The sequence below is a fragment of the Cydia splendana genome, chromosome Z, assembly GCF_910591565.1.
Source record: "Cydia splendana chromosome Z, ilCydSple1.2, whole genome shotgun sequence".
In the NCBI taxonomy this organism is placed as follows: Eukaryota; Metazoa; Arthropoda; class Insecta; order Lepidoptera; family Tortricidae; genus Cydia; species Cydia splendana.
Genome location: NC_085987.1, coordinates 26,065,553 through 26,085,391, shown reverse-complemented (window position 1 = coordinate 26,085,391; position 19,839 = coordinate 26,065,553). Strand labels below are relative to the sequence as shown.

Below are 19,839 nucleotides of genomic sequence, written 5' to 3'. Positions count from 1 at the left end.
ATAAAATTGGATTATTATACATATCAAATTTAACACTAAGAATTTCACAAAAGGATCGTCAAACATTGAAAAGATTGTATAAAAAAATACTAGTCTAGAGTTTCTAGAATAAAATCTAAATGTCAAAAAAAAGCATAAGTAACAAAAGAAGTAGATAGTATTACATCGGAATATCCATTTCCTCATCAATAATCAAATATACCTAATAAATAAATAATCATTTCGAGTAACAATTAATCCCACGTTGTAATATCATTCATGTAGTCTTGTGTGGTATAATAAGCTTTAGAAATAAGTTTACGCTTTACATAATTCTTAAATTTATTAATAGATAATTCAGTAATATGGTTTGGAAGTTTATTATAAAATCTTACACAATTACCCATGAATGATTTTTTAATTTTATGGAGCCGAGTGAAGGGCACTGCGAGCTTATGTTTATTTCTAGTATTAATATTATGAGTCTCACAATTTTTCCTAAAATTTACAATATTTTTATGTACATACAGAATATTCTCATAAATGTATTGACAGTGCACTGTCATTATGTCAATTTCCTTAAATCATTATCCACATAAAGTACTGGGAGGCCTTCAGTCTTCACTAAACCACCAATAAGGCGAGTCAGCCAAACACTCTCTCTTGCTGCCTCGCTGGCTGCAACTATTTCAGCCTCTGTAGTTGATATTGCCACACTTGGCTGTCTCTGGCTGAGCCACGATACTGCCCCGCCAGCATAAAGACAGAATGCCAGATGTCGATCTTCCAGTTGTAGTGTCTCCACCATGATCGGCGTCACTATAGCATTCTATTTGGCCCTTTTTATAATTCTTTTTGTAAATAATGCCCATATCTGGAGCATACTTCAGATAGCTTGGTATACGTTTCAATCTAACGCAATCTTGTTGTGTAGGGTTTTCAAGACATCTAGATGCTACGCTTACCGCGTAAGCTATGTCAGGTCTTATACCAACCATGAGATACGCTAGTGCTCCAACCACCTGTCTGTAATTGGTTAGGAAATAATCTTCAGCATTCTCTGCTTTTTGATTAGTCTGTGGTATAGTGACATCTTCTTTTACTATTGGGAGTGGTGACAGGTCTGCAGTCTTGCATTCCGAATCTCTGCAGAATCTTCCTTGCATAAGCTGTCTGATGTATCCTTACATCACCACCTTCTCTAGTTTCTACTTCTATTCCCAAGAAGTGTGAAATAGGTTTTGAAGTAATTTTGAATTTCCTTCTTATTTGCTCTAGAAATTCCTTAATTACGTCCTCATTTGACCCAGCAATGACTCCATCGTCAACGTAGAGAGCCACGATTAGCTTTCCTCTCTCATTCTCTCTTTTAAATAGGCAGGGATCAGCCTCACTGACTTCAAGACCAGGAGCTTGCTTAAGACCATAAAGGCTTTTCTTTAATAGACAAACTCGGCCTGTACCGTCGTCATATCCTTCGGGCTGTTTCATGTATATCTCTTCGTCAGATAGAGAACCATAAAGAAACGCTGTAGAGACATCGAACTGACTTAGCTTCAAGCCTTCACTAGCCGCTATAGATAGCACGGCTCTCACTGTCGCCATCTTGGCTACTGGGCTGAATGTCTGGTCGTAGTCTTCTCCCTTTCTTTGTTTAAATCCTTTTAAAAAGCAAGACGAGCTTTATATTTGTCTATGGATCCGTCTGGGTTTGTTTTGATCCGATAGACCCATTTATATGGAAGTGCCTTGCGGTTAGGCGGCAAGTCACACAATGTCCAGACATTGTTTTGCTCTAAAGAGGCCATTTCACTCCTCACGGCATCAATCCACTTCTGTCTGTCTTTTCTCGACACAGCATCCTTGTAGCTTGTCGGAAAATCTTCTGATATAACTGAGCAGATGAAGTCGTCATATCTCTCAGGATTCTTGATCAAGTTACGATCGCTCAAGTTATACCTTGGTTCTTTTATAATGATCGATTCATCGTTCTCTTCTGCATCGTAAAACTCAGATTCACCTCGACCGTATTCTGCCTGATCATGGGCTTCCTTTTCACGATCTTCCTGGCAGTAATCATGGTCGTGATAATCCTGGCCTTGGTCTCCTGTGCACTCTCCCTCTAGATCATGGTTAGGGTTGGCTAGGACCTCAGGTACATTCGCAGTCTCATATTCGTATTGAACTGGTTCGGCTTGAGCTTGATCCATTCGTTCTCGGGATGGATTACGGTTTGTTCCGGTATCTGACGTTCATTAATGATTGCTCCCTCTGTTTAAATTGGTGTTTGACAAGTGTCTTCTGAGCCAATTGATATTTTAAATTCCACTTCACTTGCAAACGTGATGTCTCGAGAGCGGTTGGTTTTCGTTCCGTCCCAAATACGGTAGGTAACCGTCATTGTTTTCATAGCCGATGAGAATTCCTTTAATGGCCTTTTTGTTGAGTTTTTTTCTGCATTGCTTGGGGATATGAGCATAACACTGACTCCCTATGACTCGTAGATGAGAAATTTTTGGCTTTTTTCCAAACCATAGCTCATACGGAACTTTATCTTTTACTTTGGTGGGTCCCGTCCTGTTCAGAACGTAGGCTGCTGTGTTTATAAGTTCAGCCCAAAGTTATTACGGGAGCTCACCTCTGGCGTGCAGCCAGATCCTTGCGGCTTCGACTAAGGTGCGGTTCTCGCGCTCGCTACAACCATTTTGCTCTGGTGTGTACGGCATGGTAAAACGCTGCTGGATCCCGTGTGCATTCAATATCTTTCTGACTTCTTCGTTATCGAACTCTCCTACGTTGTCACTCAATAAACATTTGATAGAGTGGCCGATAGTCTTGGTTTCATTGAGCATCAATTTCAATTTGTCTTTGACTTCTGACTTGTGACGCATGAAGTAGACTAGGCGGTATGAAGAGAAGTCATCCTTGAAGAGCACGAAGTATCTGAATTTCTGTCCACTGGGATGTTCGAATGGTCCGCATACATCCGTATGTATTAACTCACCAGGAGCTGTTGCTCTCTCTCTTTTCCCAAATGGCAATCTATGAATTCCTTTCCGAATATGCATGCCTCGCATTTACCATTATCCTCAGGTAAATTAATCCCGAACTCTCTCTTGACTAGAGATTTGACGTGTCTCTTGTCTTGGTGAGCAAAGCGTTCATGATAAACTTGCAGCATATTGGTGCCAGTGATTGCGTTCACTTCGATTGAGTTAGATATTTTTGAAGGAGTGATTGTCTTCAGTTGCAGTTTATATAAACCCCCTCCAGGTTCTCTTTTGCCTACAATCCTTGTACCTCCATCAACATCTAGCTGACAACTTGTCGCGGTAGAAGTGAATAAGCTATTCCGCGCGTTGTCTTGAGCTGCTAAAGTCGAGAATAGATTTTTCGTCAGCGTTGGTACAAGCCAGACATCTTTCAATCTTATGGTTTCCTTCTTGTTGCCTATGATTGATTCCACCAGGACAATGCCTTTCCCTACTGCAGGATTCATTGTTCCGTCTGCCGTCTTCACAGATTGGTCATCAGAATCAAATGGCTCGAACTCTTGAAATATGTCTCTTCTAATGGTTATGTGCATGGTTGCTCCATTGTCAATATACCAATTTTATCTTGGTCTGCCGCCTTTGAACAGGCGTTGACTGCCATTAGTTAGCGTCATGCTTTGTACTTGCTTAGACGATGAGGTTGGTGCCGAGCTGCTTGGCTTTGGTGGTTTTCCATCCTTTATCCATTTTTTGCAGTTCCTTACTCTATGTCCCATTTGTGAACAATAGTTGCACTTGACCTTCGCATCTTTCTTCTTTTTCAATCGCTTGTTGGATTACTAGCGTTTCTTGACTAGTAGTCCCTTCTTTGTTCTCCAAAGCTTTCTCATAGGAGCACAGTTGAGTTGTCAAGTTCTCGATAGTTCTATCGGTCTTATTCAAAAGTAACCAGCTGGATTTGAACGCAAAGAATCTTTCGTCAAGAGTTTCTAATATCTTGCATATTAGTAACAGATCTGGGAGTTGGCCTGTTCCATCTGCTTTAGTAATCTCAACATTTAAATTGTTCCATATATTCTTCAGTTTCGACATATGTGAGGAAACGTCATCGGATGGGTTTCGTTTAAAGTTAAAGAATTCCATGCATAAATGGTATGACCTGTCCTCCGTCTGACCATCGAACAAGCGATGTAACTCCCGCCAGACTTCATACGCTGTCTCAAATCGCATTATTTTCTGAAATGTGTCATCCGTCATATTCGTCGTCAGAATGAGAAGAGCGGCGCAATTTGCCTTCGTGTACCTTGCTAATGCCGCACTGTTCCTTGCAACCGCTGCTGCGTCACCCGCTCTGTCTTCAAGAGCTTCTGGTTTTTTCAGTTTGCCCTTCAAAACGTCCGTTGCGTCTGCGGTGCTACGTAGTAGTATACATATTTTGTATTTCCACGTCGTCCAGTTTGTCTTCCCTTCCAGGTTGCCGATCGAATATTTGTTCGTAATTATTTCCATGGCTGAGGCTGAGCCGTATAACCTTTTAAAGTAGAGCGCGTTTTCACGCAGTGGATGGACAACACAATTAACACTCAAAAAAACTATTATTGAGAACTATATTATTAAATTATTTATATTTATATGTCAGTAAACATCTTTCTTGTATTTGACAGATTTCTTAATTCAAAAGTAGCACAGCGTGGTTTTTTAAACGAATGCGCCATAGAGGTCACATTAACAATATCAAATTAATTTTTTACAGTATTAAATTTTTTGCTAGCATCAATTTAACACACAATCAAATATAAAAATGATATGTCGAATACAGGTGGCTTGTCATTTATTGTTTCTTATTTAGGCTTTTAACACTTTCAGTGCCAAGCACCCCATTTCCCATACAAAATGAATTTACCTAGCGGTTTTTTAGCAGAGATTGTGTTAATACTTAAGGTGCCTTAGGTTCAGAAAGTTGAATTATGTAAAATATACCATTTTTATGATCACAATACAGATGCCAAAAATTAATTAGCAATCTTGTAAATGTTCTCTATGGACTTCATCAATTCGGATCCGAATTTTTTTGACTTTCGCTCAACAGAAAAAAATCTCAAGCATAGATCTAAAATACACTTTAAAAATTTTTAGCAATTTATTCACAAAAGTCAAAATATATGAAATTTGCTGCTCAAAATGGGCATTTTTATTTTTGAGGGAACTCAACAATTACTTATTTTTTTCTTAAAACTCACAACAAATTAAAATTTAAAAACATGATATCAGCAGTCCTGAACACGCACATCCATCATGCTCAGTGAGAGTGAGAGAAGAACACAAACCTTCGGGGCCTTAATACTCTTATGGAGGAAATTCTTATATATAAAATAGTTATTTGTACAACAAGAGATCAAAGTTTGATATTTCTTCGAGTGCTTATTTTGAGTCCCGTGCAAGCGAAAGATTCTATAATAGATTCACGAGCGTAGCGAGTGAATCTAATTTAGAATCTTGAGCGTAGTAAGGGATTCAAAAGCGCACGAGATGTAAATAACTTTGATCTCGTGTAGTACACAAAATTTTTCACCCTAAGCAGTGAGAACATACCTAGAGGGACAGAGATAATAGAACCCAAGTATATCGAACTTGTATTAGACCCCGCATGTTGAAATGACATTTGACTATAAAGGTCACTTGAATGTCATTTTGTCTCACTCAGTGAGCAAAATCGCATTTTGCTCACTGAGTGAGACAAAATGACTCAGTGAGCAAAATCGCATTTTGCTCACTGTTTTTAAGAAGCAAAGTACCCTTGTTCGAGCTGCTGAGGTGAAAAACATATTACCTCTATTGACTAGAGATGCCCCGAATAGTGAATTTGACCGAGGGCTCTCGGCCGAATACCGAATATTCGGCATGACATGCGAATATTTTGAGTCACAATTATTATGAAAACTGTTCGCCAACAAAGCACAACGTTTGCTAAGTTATATTTTTATGTCGAACAGAATTAATGTATGTAGTTAGAGTCAATCAAATCAGACCCATCATAAAAATAAAATATTTTGTAATCAACCAAATTCTCAAAAACGTGCCTGTGTATTTAATTACTTTCCAAGAATACATTTTAAATATTAAATATACCTAGTTTTTGGTTATTTTTTTGCGTAATTTTTCTTTTTAGGTAGGTGCAACATATATTCGGGATTCGGCCGAATAGTAGGCAACATTCGGCCGAATACTGAATATTCGGCAAAGTGGCCGAATAGGCCGAATACCGAATAGTTGCCGAATATTCGTGGTATCTCTACTATTAACCTCCTAAGACCCAGAGTCATTTTTGCAGTTTTGAATTTGGAACCTTTTTTTATTCCACTATAGTTCAAAATTCGATTTTAATTTTTAAAACAAAAAGCAAATTAGTTTTTTGCACACACATTTAATTATTATCAAAATGGGTTATTGTTAAGATGCAGTAATATGATTTATATATTTTTGACATACAGTTTGTTCAGCTGTTGCAAATGAACAAGTATAAAATGGGCCAGTGCTAAATGTCTGGTATTGGGATCACATGTTTAATGCATCACAGCCATAATGTACGATTTTTAGTTTTAAGTTATATTTTATAATATGTATGCTATTTTTTATATATTTATCTACAGGCCAGTAGTTACCAGAAAATAAAGAATTTCATTCAATCAAACACCCACAATTCAAAATTAAAATAAAGTGTAATACAAACTCAAAATTTTCTGGCATCCTAGCAGTCAATCACACAATCTAAGCTATTATTTTTCCTTTTGCTTTAGATTACCATTTGGCCATAATGTTTTTTATTTAGTAGCCATAAAATTTATATGCACTATATTCCTAATATTACAGGTATGCATGGACTTACCTGTCCGGTCGGCCAAATTTGTACCCAGAAAAAATTGGGTAGTCACAGGTTCAGATGACATGCAGATAAGGGTCTTCAACTACAACACCCTGGAGAGAATACACTCTTTTGAAGCCCATTCAGATTATGTTCGATGTATTGCTATTCACCCCACACAACCTTACATTTTGACTTGCAGTGGTAAGTAATTTGGGTGAATATAAGTTTTTATCACTATAATATTAGGTACCTCTTATTTTAAGTATTAAAACATGAAGCGCTTAAGAAGAATACATGGCTTATTGAACATGTGTTAACATATAGTTGATTTTCCTTGCAGATGATTTATTGATAAAATTATGGAATTGGGACCGAAACTGGGCTTGCCAGCAAGTATTTGAAGGGCACACTCACTATGTCATGCAAATTGTCATCAACCCCAAAGACAATAACACTTTTGCAAGTGCCAGTCTTGATACTACTGTGAAGGTAGGCTATGCCCCTTTTGATTATATTTTCATAAAAAATGGTCAGTATGTTTCAAAGTTTTTTGTTTTTCAATAATTCAGGTATGGCAGCTGGGCTCTTCCACGTCAAACTTTACATTAGAAGGGCACGAGAAAGGGGTGAACTGTGTGGACTATTACCATGGAGGGGACAAACCCTACCTCATCAGTGGGGCCGACGACAGACTCGTCAAAATATGGGATTACCAGAACAAAACATGTGTGCAAACCCTGGAAGGTGAGTATTCTTATAAATCCTGGCAATGATTGTTGATCTCAACCGACTTATGCTATATAATGGTTCTTATTTAGGTCACGCGCAAAATGTCTCGGCTGTTTCATTCCACCCGGAACTGCCGATCTTGCTTACCGGTTCCGAGGACGGCACGGTCCGGATATGGCACGCCGGAACTTACAGACTTGAATCCTCGCTTAATTATGGTTTTGAAAGAGTTTGGACCATTTCTTCAATGCACGCTTCGAATAATGTGGCTATTGGGTAAGTGTTCTGATATAAATATCCCTTATACTTTTTGTACAAGTACTCATTTATTCAACTAAAACATTATTTCAGCTATGACGAAGGCACCATAATGATCAAAGTTGGTAGGGAAGAGCCAGCTATTTCCATGGATGTCAATGGAGGCAAAATAATCTGGGCAAAACATTCCGAAATGCAACAAGTTAATTTGAAAGCTTTACCTGAAGGTAATCTTGGTATAAATTCATAACGTTTCTATTTATTAAAGCTAGGTGACCTTGTATAATTATACTAACGGAATTATCTTGTTAGGTACTGAAATGAGAGACGGTGAACGGGTTCCGGTAGTTGCCAAAGACATGGGCTCCTGTGAAATCTATCCTCAAACCATTGCACATAACCCCAACGGCAGATTCGTCGTGGTGTGTGGTGATGGAGAATATATCATTTATACGGCTATGGCCCTCAGAAACAAGGCCTTCGGCACCGCCCAGGAGTTCGTGTGGGCGTTCGACAGCTCGGAGTATGCGACGCTAGAGAACTCCAGCACAATCAAAGTTTTTAAGAACTTTAAAGAAAGAAAAAGCTTCAAGCCTGAGTATGGAGCTGAAGGTAAGAATTCCAATCAATTTTAATCTAATTGAATTTGCCTAGCCTCTTCATTGTTTTGAGAGATGACTGTCTTGTTTCGCAGGAATATTTGGCGGGTACATGCTCGGAGTGAAGTCGATCAGCGGAATGGCATTCTCGTTTTATGACTGGGAGCACCTGGAGTTGATAAGACGGTAAGAAACTATTCTATTAAGTGTGCGAAATTTGTTGTTATTTTTATTAACATTCTACTTGTTAAACCAATGCGAGTTGTTGTAATATTGGTACTGCTGCTTGGACATTTTGCATTAGATCTGTACATTGAAGTAATAAGATTGATGTAACATTTTTTTCGAAATAATGGGATGTGGCTCTAGATATCATTTATTTCATGATTGTCAGTAAAGATCTAAATTTAGGTCGAAGCCAACATAACTATTATTATGCTTTATTTTTTTAAACACCTTATAAGTAAATTACAATTAATATACGCCCTAGGTTTAAAGAAACACAAGAAACTAGTCGCCACTGCAAAATAATACACAGTACAATGTTGAAATATAGTGTGATTTAACATGCCTCTAGAAAACAAGTTTACATAAATAAAAAAGTACTTGAGTATTAATTTAACACCTGTTATTATATATGATATTTCCTATAGGGCTAAAGCGAATGAATGTATACATATAAAAAAACTTAACTGTAATGTGAAGAAAATTCAACACATTTTTCCTTTCCTCCAATCCTCTAATCGTTAACGGCAACGTAATGAAACTTGCATGCGAGTTCTCGCACAGCATGCCTGAGCATAAAGCTACACAACTATTGAATCATCTTCAATCAACCTGCTCCTCGCGGGAAGCATGCGATTCAAATTGCAATGTATTCAGGAGTCCTGTATGTGGAATTTTGTTACACGATTACTTCATCATTGATCTTGCTATGTCAATAACCAAAGAAATTGGAAGATGAAGGGCAATGCGATTTCTGACATACTATAAAGGGTTCCCAGCTCTTAACCTTGCGCTGTAATATGCAAAAGTGCCGATGCCTTAGCGAGTTCAGTATTCCGTTACAATACTTACAAAGTAACTGTTGATAATTTGTGGAACGTCGCTAAGTTGAGTGTGGTGTGCAGCATCGAGATCCAGCCGCGGCACGTGTACTGGTCGGAGAGCGGGTCGCTGGTGTGCCTGGCCACGGACGAGACGTACTACGTGCTGCGGCTCAACGCGGCCGTGGTCACGCGCGCGCGCGCCTCCAACACCGGCATCACTGACGACGGCATCGAGGACGCTTTCGAGGTGACAAATGAGGCCCATTATAGCCCAAACACCGTACTCAACCACATGACCCTTACCAAAAATCCATTGTTTGTATAAGTTGTGTAACTGTAAGTCTAAGACAAATCCGTGCCACGAATTTGACCGGTGACGTATATGGCGCTGTATGGCTCCGTATCCGTACACTAGCTGTAACTTTAGCTGTCCAAAGTTGTCGTTTGAAAATTCAGTGAACACAACATATGGCGCATTACATTGCCATCTGGTTTGTCTGTAAAATAGGGGGCTCATGTTTTTCAATTATAATTAATACTGTTACTTGCCACTCAAATAAACGGTTTAAATTGAGCAACTTCCAACAAAAATAACTCTTTTTTTATATTGTCACTTCCACTTTTATTTAACATATAGCCAACTCGCCACTTACGATTCCACATATCTACGCTCGAGAATGCAGCTCTCGCGACTCCACTCTGGGCGGCCGGCTAAGGCAAGCCAGAGGCAGAGAATCCTGTCCCATCCACCTTTCGGGTGACAGGAAAGCAGTCCCCAGGAGATATTGTATGCTATTATCATGGTTATATTTCATTTCAGGTGGTTGGTGACGTGAACGAGACAGTAAAGACAGGGCTGTGGGTGGGCGATTGTTTCATCTACACTAACTCGCTAAACAGACTGAACTACTATGTCGGCGGCGAGATCGTTACGATATCGCATCTCGACCACACCATGTACATCCTCGGATACGTCGCTAAGGAGAACAGGTAATGCAAACAATCGCTTGTGCGATTTTTGACGACCTGTCTGGCCTAGTGGGTGTGACTTGCCTATGAAACCAATGATCCCGGGTTTAAATCCTGGTAATTCATTTGTGTGATGAGCACGGCTGTTTGTTCCTAAGTCAAGGGTGTTTTCAATTTATTTACGTATGTATATAATAAGCCTAAGCCTTATTGAACTTGCTGTGGCACTTAGTAAATTTGTGTAATAAATGTAATAATGTCCTATAATATTTATTTATCTAGAGAAGACTTTGGAATTAGAGAACTATATATGCCCCTCACAATCATAGTTGCTATACTTTTGTCCCCCTGGTTCAGATTTCAGCCTGAAGCTTGAGAACCCTTACCTAGGGCAGGATTTTTCTTACCTATAATCCCACATACCCTTTTAAAATTACCCAGCCGACTGTGAACCTGTTACTCTTTTTAAAACTAAAGTGCAAATGAGGTAGTCACCCGTGATATATCTATGCTGTGTCTTTGCGAGCTCTTTACAATTACAGGCAAGGCAAACCCATAATATGTTACCTCCTTGTTTTTAAAACTTGAACGACGCTGTTTTGGGTTAAATCTTTTATGGTTTTCTATTCGAAATTCGAACTTGCATACATTTGATAACGAGTATCATCTGTGAGTATACACGGTGTAACACGAGGAAACCGAATAATTTTAACAGCGTATTCCTGATCATATTTAGAGACAAAAATGTCCTATAAACTTTTTTTAAAAATTCGCCTAGTTTCAGAGTTAATAGCAATTTAAAAAAAATCAAGTTTTTATTGTTACATAGGTCAAGACGCCTTTTTGATGGCGATGTTGCTACTATAGGACGTAGTCTAAATATCCTTATTGATAGATGTCAAAAAGTGACAAGTAATCACTTTGAAAAAAACTAAGTTTTACAAAAAATAAAGTAAAAATCCATTTTAAGTGACATGTTTACCAATAACATTTACTTTTTATGTACAAATACATTCCAAAGATTGAAAAAAAAGCAAACAATTTTTTTTTTTGGCGAAATGACTTAAACTCATATTACATTTTTTCCTTCGTTTGACCTCAGAAATGCGTGGTTAAAATATTTCGCATTCCTCGTGAACACCATGTATGCTCAAAAACACCTTACTAAGTATTCGCATGTGCAGGCTGTACTTAAACGACAAGGAGTTGAACGTGGTGTCGTACTCGCTGCTGCTGTCGGTCCTGGAGTACCAGACGGCGGTGATGCGCGGCGACTTCGAGACCGCCGACCGCGTGCTGCCCACCGTGCCGCACGAACACCGCACCAGGGTCGCACACTTCCTAGAGAAACAGGTATGCTTTTATTTACCTGATGTTACTTTAGGTATGCTTCATGAAACTTTGCACATTACTCATAAATATATCTTCGCATATTTCTACATAAGTCGCGTGGCTTTTAAGAAATTATTTAATTGACAAACGTAAAGTACAAATACGATTTTTGTTAGCTATTCTTTGCATCGTTTTCGAAGTTTGCTAGGATTTTATCTATGCATTGAAATGCGAATAAGTGAAATATAATAAATGCTTGTGTTTATCTTTCCAATGACTTTAATTTTGAAGCGTGTATAGTGACGCGGTGGTGCTGAATGTCCGTTATATTATTGACAGTACAAATTAAATGGAAGCATATTTAAAATGGACTTACCTATACAAATGATTACCTTGTGTACCCAGGGCTTCAAGCAGCAGGCGCTCGCGGTATCGACGGAGCCGGAGCACCAGTTCGAGCTGGCGCTCGCGCTCGGCGAGCTGGGGCGCGCGCGCGCGCTGGCCGAGGAGGCGGCGGCGGCCGAAGGCGTGCCGTCCCGCACCGCGGCCGCGCGCTGGGCGCGCCTCGGCGCCGCCGCCGCCGCGCACGCCGACCAGGAGCTAACTAAGACCTGCTACCAGAAAGCGCAGGATTATAGCGCGTTATTGCTCTTCGCCGCGAGTACTGGTAGGACTTCTTTCACATATTACTGGCGATCAATTGATAACCTCCGACATCTCACCATCATCTCAACATCACCAGAGAATCTAATGCATGTTAGTAAAACCTGTTATTTATTCCACAATATAATTTCATGATTTACACACACACTATAAATATATAATTGTATCGCTTGCTAGCCTATAGCGAGTATTGTGATACTATAATCGTTGCATATGTTGCAGCCGATGAAGCATTGCTGGAGGAGGTGGCGACACTGTCGGCGGCGAGCGGCGACGACAACATCGCGTTCGCCGCCAACTTCACGCTGAACCGCCTCGACGCCTGCCTACAGCTGCTCATCACCCGACGACGCCTGCCCGAAGCCGCCTTCTTCGCCAGGTCAGACCCTACCTGGTTCATGTTGACGACAATATCACATTCGCCGTTAACACCACGCTCAATCGCCTCGACGCGACTTATTTTCCGATCCAAGCTCCACCAATGTTATACTGAACGAACCGTAATATTTTGTAATTTTTAAGTATACAATGATAACAATCTGTTTTATTTACAGTACAATATTTAGTGTACTGTCTAAAATCGTATATGAATAAGCTCCGGAAATCTCAGTGCTGAATTTGTTCTGTTTTTGTTGCAGATCATACATTCCTTCAAAGATGGTCGAGGTGGTGAAACTGTGGCGCGAGTCTGTTGGCGCCACCAACAAACGATCCGGACAGTCACTCGCTGATCCCGAGAACTACGAAAACTTGTTCCCTGAATTCGCGGTTAGTAACCTACTCGTACTTACTAATTTGCATTTAAAAAATGTACATACTGTAAAATGTGTTTATATGGGCCATTTTATTCAAAGTTGTACACCCCGAAAAAAGTTGTGTTGAAAATTAATCACATAGGAAATGGATGACAGCTATTTTTAACCGACTTCAATTTCATAGAAGGAGCCTCCTCTATTTTCGGTTGTGGCTATTTTTTTTTTCTATGTACGTTCACCGATTACTCCGACATCCGTAGTCCGATTTGAGTAATTCTTTTTTTGTTTGAAAGGAGCTACCTCCGAGTTGGTCCCATTTTAATTTGGTTCTGTTCTGATGACGGGATCCATGAGGAATTGAGGGAACTCCTCAATTTTTAAAGGCACATGCATGGTGTTTTGATAGGAAGTAAGTTTCACACACGCTAGCGAATATATCAATGTCAAACTCGTGGTAAGCTGGTAAGGCTACTGATCGGGGGTTAGGGTTAGGAGTTAAGGGATCAGGGATTAAGGGGTCGGGGAATGGCGGTTGAAGGGTTGCTGGTTCAGGATCGAGGGGTTCCTGGATCAGGGGTTGATGTGCTGTGAGGTCGAGTGATCGGGGGGCTGAGGGATTGGGTCAGTGGCGGGGCGGGCGGATGGATTTAGTTGACAGGAATTATAATTTCCCAGACGGATTCGAGAAAATTCCTGATTACATATTTACTAAAGTAATAGGTACACGAATTTAGTGTTAAACATGATCTTGTTTTTCATTCATGCGTCGCGCTCTTAACAATGCGTTAAAACTAAAAATGGTAAAATAAAAACTTTTTACAAAAAAAATGAAACCGACTTCAAAAAGGATGAAATAAAATATTATCCTTTTTTATGTCTATGCGTTACCAACTGATATGTTTGAAGTCGGTGCCAAGCCAAGTAGTAACAATACCAGTCAAAAATAATCAGCTTTATGGCTATTAATCTCATTAGAACTGTACTAATAACTATTATAAATGTGTAAAGAATTCTGTCTGCCTCTTTGTCGCCTTTTCATGGCTAAAGAACTGAACCGCTTTAGGTGAAATTTGGCAAGAAGGTAACTTCCTTGAATTGTTTTATATTTTGAAATGTAGTCCTCTGGATAAGGGACGGGAAATAACTCAGTTCCAATCCCACACTTGCGTGCTATAGACTGTTCGAGCATTACTAAGAAATGCTCTTTAAAAAATACGACGGCAAAAAAATGCATTTATATTTACACTAATGTGCCGACAAATATGGTACGGACTGCGCCAAGAAGGTTTGATCGTGTGTTCTGAGGTGTGTTCTTAGGTCCAGTCGACGTCAATGATATGTTTACACTTTTGCACCTTACTCCTTTGTAATAAGGCGAAAAGTGTAAACATATTTTTAACGTCGACTGTACTTACAGAAAGTACGTTCATTGTCGTCGTGTAAGGCAATCCAACGTAGGTAAATCCTTATCGAATCGCACAAAAGTCATGGTGTGCTTCAAAATTTGGCTTTGCACCGACTTCAAACATATCAGTTGGTAACGCATAGACATAAAAAAGGATAATATTTTATTTCATCCTTTTTGAAGTCGGTTTCACAGTTTTTGTAAAAAGCTTTTTTATGGATACTTTTATGAGTAAATTTATGTAAAATGTAAATAATTTACTTGATTATTAAGTAATTAATAAAGAAAATAGGTTTTTCTTGAGTAGGGGCGAAGTGAGCGTTCCATTCCGAAACTAACTTGTATGAACGTTTATAATAAAAACAAAAGGATTGAATGTTTGCAATGTGTTTAATATTATTTCTAAAAGAGTAAATTATGATATTGCACTTTCATTTTAACATAAATGTAGCCAACTTTTTTTAGAGACACTCGCATAATTCCACTCCGTGACTCGGAGGATAAAATGAATCAAACTTTTTCCCATTACTATATGGTTTTACGGGTTTATTCGATTGAATCACATGTAATTAAAATGATAAAAGTGTATTATTTTATATAAAATAATGAACACGTAACTTTATAAACATATTATACAATATTTTAGCAAATTAAAATATTTCTAGCACGGGACAGTGACAGAACAATTTCTAAAGACGCGTCCAGAAGTAATACAAGTCTAATTTTTAACACAATGTACCACCTCTGGAGTTGCAGGCGTCCATAGGTTACGGTGACTATTTACCATCAGTCGGGCCGTATGCATATTTTCCACCGATATAAAAAAAATCTAAAGTCTTTATTTTTAAAATCGCAACATAATTAAACCTTTGTCTAAAAACCGGACAAGCGCGAGTCGGATTTGCTCACCGAGGGTTCCGTACTAATTTAACTTATAATTTTTTTATTTTTCATTTTTGAGATTTTTCGCTGTGTTTGTAGTGTAAGACGACATTACTTGAGAATTTCGAAGTTCTAGGTCATCAGGAAGTTATAAATTTTGATTCCCTTGAGAGTGTCGATATATACGTTTTTTTGTGGCATAAATGGCCGTATATTTTTTTACGTTAACTTAGAAGTTTGATTTTTTCACAGTCACAGCTTCAAGTCTTTAGATGTAGTGAGATTTGGCTTAATACCCTTTATTTTCCCTTTATAACCGAAAGTTAAACCAGGTCTGGTTTAACTTATTCCTCATATAAGTACCTAAACTAAAACAGCACCACATTAAAATATGTAATATGTATGCTTCGAGTAACACCAGCTTCCGACACATCAGAAGGGAGGGGCCCAAGCGATATCTTACCGTACAAATCTTTCTGCCATTTTTCGCGGGGGGAAAGGTGCACACAGTCGCACTTCTCACACACTTACATACAAAATCCAATCTGTAATGACGACACAAATACATAGAAAATGACACACGTCAAAGACAAATCTTGTAAACCTCGATCTCTTTTTGTGTACGGACGAGTCACAAGTGTCACAACACGCACACTAACACATTTTCGCTGAATTTATTTATTGTATTCTGAGAGATGAGAAGTCGGATTTGTCGCTCGACCGATCCGCAATTTGTACTGGGCGAGCAAAATCGATAAATCCAACAATTGCATGAGACTAAAATATAATAATTGTGTTTAAATGTAATTAAGCGTATGATATGTAAAAAAAATATTACATGTGAAATGTAACACCTTCCTTTTGTAAATTTGATGTCCCCGACCTCAAAACTTTTTACAACAAAAAACCGAGCAATTAGGCATTTTTTCTGCTGCTGTGTTCATGCGCGCGTCTGGACTCGGTCTAGTGAAAAATCCGAGCGCAACTAGTTTTATTACCCGCGCTAGATCAGTTGATCTTGTACCTAGGCAGAGGGGAAATAGTGCGAATGTCGCCTCCCTTCCGCGTTATACTTCCATACCGTAGACTTTCTTCGTTCCGCTTATACGAAGCCGACGATTGGGTTTCGGAATGGAAGTTTCAGAATACTACCTCCGGCGACATTTAACTAAATATTTCATTAAATAATCTAAAACATCGTTTTAAATAAGATAATTTGGATTCTGTATACGTTATTTGTATAAGTAATTAATGTAAAAAATATATACATTACGTAATTACCAGCAAATTTGGTTTCGGATGGTGGAACGAAAAAATGTTACCACTTCGTACATGCACTTTCGATGAGTGTTTTTCGGGCAACTATTCAATAAAAAATTGCGGATATTTGAAGTTTTAGATTAATTTTGCCACGCAGAGTAAAATGATACCAAATAGCAGCAATAATATTTTAAATTACACAATCAAATAGCGGTTTCGGAACGGAAAATTCCGCAATGTTCAGATTCCGTCTCAACAAATTTTAATAATTTTCAAATAGTGTGTTAGTTTTTAACATCATATGTTTTAATAACATAATAGCGCATATATCAGTCTATATATATTTTGCCGTCGTTAAGTTCTTATACGAATAGTTTTTGAAAAAAATACTTAATAAGTTCAACAATCGAGTTGGGACAGCAAAAAAACATGACGTTTTTTACCACACAATATTTTTTATTTAATGTATTATTATACTACATGACTAAATGAATACGCTAAATAACTAAAAACTAAATGTGGATTTGATTTAAAAAAAATCTTCATTAAATTAAGCCCTATAAATATGCAAAACATTATATCAAAAGTATGGGACAACCCGAAAACACTGTGTACAGTCACCTGCAATAATATGGTACTCTTCAAAGGCCGCAAAAATATGTGACACGCTCTTATGGCTGTGTTGTGTAACATATTATTGCAAGTGACTGTACAACTTTGAATAAAATTGCCCATATTCCCATTGGAAACGACCGTACGAACTAATTAGATGTTTTGCGTGTGAAAGCGGAGTCATAATACTCATAATGATTGTGTGAGCGCGAAGCATCTCAATTTCAGTTTGGGCAAAGGATTTCGTCTGGTCCGGTTGCTCTCCTCTACAGGTAGCATTTCTCAACCAATTTTCTTGAAATTTTGTGAGCAGATTCCATAATTATGTGGAAAATTGTCGATTCAGCTTATTCAGCAACATTCGCGAGGTCTACAGCTCACAGAGCCACTGGGATAATAAAGAAAGAATAAAGTGTGGCAATGTACATTAACATTACATATACAAGTATTGAAGTGTATCCTACGTTTGTTGTTAACAGGAATCATTAGAACTGGAGAGGTTTCAAAACGAGTTTGGCTTCGAGGACAGTTCACAGCTAGCGAAGTACCCGTCGAACTGGAAGCAGTGCAACATCGACCGCGAGCTCGTCTCGGAGAAGGCGGCGGCGGAGCAAACCGGGCGGTGGAAGCGGCCCGAGCGCGCCGCCGCGCCGCCGCCCGACGACGACGACAAGCTGGCCAAGGCCGCGCAGGGACCCAGCAGCGACAGGTTCGTACTACACGCTGGCAGGCGTTACTAGGTACACCATACGGGGATGTTTTCAGTGGCCGTGTAGCTTGTATATAAGTTATATGCAGCTTTTAGAGCAAGTTGCCTGCGCCTGCACTTGGCTTCAGCCTGTGCTGCTATGCTGGGCGACGCGAATGGGGCGCAAACTTAACAACCCTAGCAAGCAAAATAAGCTCAAAACTTGCTTTTTCTTCTGTGAGGCTTCTGTACTTTGAAATTATTACGAGCCGTCGTGTACACAAGGGAAATGCACGTTTACGATAATGAGGAAAATGATATTAGAATCAGAATGATACGAAACGTGAGATAGATGCGAAGGCTAACGTGCCCAGTGGGCAAAGCAGGCCTATCATTTTACATTATGTAGGTTTGAGCAGTAGTCATTATTACTTTTTGGAGGTCACTATGAGATTGAAACTAAATTATCAAGCGATATACTTAGACAACCCAATTACCACGAAACCTATACTAAATCAAATGTGATTTGTTTCAGTATTGTTACCAAACCGACGGACAGTACATCTAATCACAAGGACCCCCTCGACATAATGGACGAGATCGATAAGGAGATCGACGGGATAGCGCTAGAGGACGACGAGGCTCTGGTGAGTGAGCTCCCGTCCCCGCCAACAGTGCCTTCATCTGACTCATACTGAATAGATCTTATGACGCGTCAGACTGTTTTAACTACAAAAATTTGCACGCATAATCTCGCGAAATTTCTTTGATCCTTTCGCATGACGTTCCTTCGCAAAACGTTCCCTCACAATCTGCTATATATTCTGTTGCTATATTATGTCTTAAATATACCTACATAATATGAGGCCTTTGGGGGATTACTTAGAAAGTAACAAATTTTGGGTTATTTGAATCTAAATACAGAATACACAAGTATTCCGTGCTCTTTGCTATTGTCAACATCGGTATAGGTAAAAGATAAATAAAGCTCCTCTTGCATGTATATTGAGATGAAATAACTATAGTTCAGTCTATAATTAGTAATTACTTTAGTTACTTGACGTTGACAACTATTTAATGCTTAACTTTATGAGTTATGACATTTGTGACAATTAAATTTGAGTGCAGGATTTATCAAAATCTTAAAATAAAATAAAATAATTAGTTTGCCGACCCTACGGTAAATTACAATTTCTAATTTGGAATGTCTATCTGAAAACTTCACTCACAGATACAAGAAGGGCTTTACTTAACTTTCAATGTCAATAAAGCCCGATATTTGCAGTTAATGTAAAAATATCGGGTCCAGAAGTGAATCTTTACCGCTCAAAATAGAAAAACTGCTAGGTACGCAAATTGTCTGTGAGGAAAAACAAAAACCTACAATGCAAAATGTTTACGTAGAAAAAAATATATAAAGCAGAAAGCCAATGGGGAACTATTAAGCGCACTAACTTGAATATCTATCGTTAAATGACTTCACAAAATGACTACTTGTTAAAATATACGGTCAACAAAAACGAAACGGGTTTTCATTGTAAGTTTTTTTTTCCTCCCAGACAATTTGCGTTGTAGTTTTTCTGCAGTATAGTTATTTTGATAGGCATTCACTTCTGGACCCAAATAACATACTAAATAATAGATATTTATGACAGTATATCAGTGAGACTGATAATCAGGGGCAAGTTTACACTGATCATGTGCTTATAAGAAAAAATAAGTGATAAAACATCTTCAAACCAGTTTAAGGTCTTCAAAGATTACCAAACTTGACTAGGACTGAAAAATATTCTTTTGAAAT

At 38.7% G+C, this 19,839-nt stretch overlaps 1 protein-coding gene across 1 annotated transcript in view; it reads left to right on the top strand.

The window, feature by feature from the left end:
- The window catches only part of LOC134804740 (coatomer subunit beta'), a 29,060-nt gene that overhangs the window by 1,519 nt on the left and 7,702 nt on the right, over nucleotides 1-19,839 (top strand). The window contains exons 3-17 of the mRNA XM_063777941.1: nucleotides 6,843-7,038; nucleotides 7,178-7,326; nucleotides 7,407-7,581; nucleotides 7,656-7,842; nucleotides 7,918-8,051; nucleotides 8,137-8,436; nucleotides 8,519-8,609; nucleotides 9,554-9,719; nucleotides 10,293-10,462; nucleotides 11,626-11,794; nucleotides 12,179-12,440; nucleotides 12,659-12,815; nucleotides 13,075-13,204; nucleotides 17,830-18,059; nucleotides 18,574-18,685. Of these exons, the coding sequence (XP_063634011.1) occupies nucleotides 6,843-7,038; nucleotides 7,178-7,326; nucleotides 7,407-7,581; nucleotides 7,656-7,842; nucleotides 7,918-8,051; nucleotides 8,137-8,436; nucleotides 8,519-8,609; nucleotides 9,554-9,719; nucleotides 10,293-10,462; nucleotides 11,626-11,794; nucleotides 12,179-12,440; nucleotides 12,659-12,815; nucleotides 13,075-13,204; nucleotides 17,830-18,059; nucleotides 18,574-18,685 (2,628 nt within the window). The remainder of the gene's footprint in view (nucleotides 1-6,842; nucleotides 7,039-7,177; nucleotides 7,327-7,406; nucleotides 7,582-7,655; nucleotides 7,843-7,917; nucleotides 8,052-8,136; nucleotides 8,437-8,518; nucleotides 8,610-9,553; nucleotides 9,720-10,292; nucleotides 10,463-11,625; nucleotides 11,795-12,178; nucleotides 12,441-12,658; nucleotides 12,816-13,074; nucleotides 13,205-17,829; nucleotides 18,060-18,573; nucleotides 18,686-19,839) is intronic.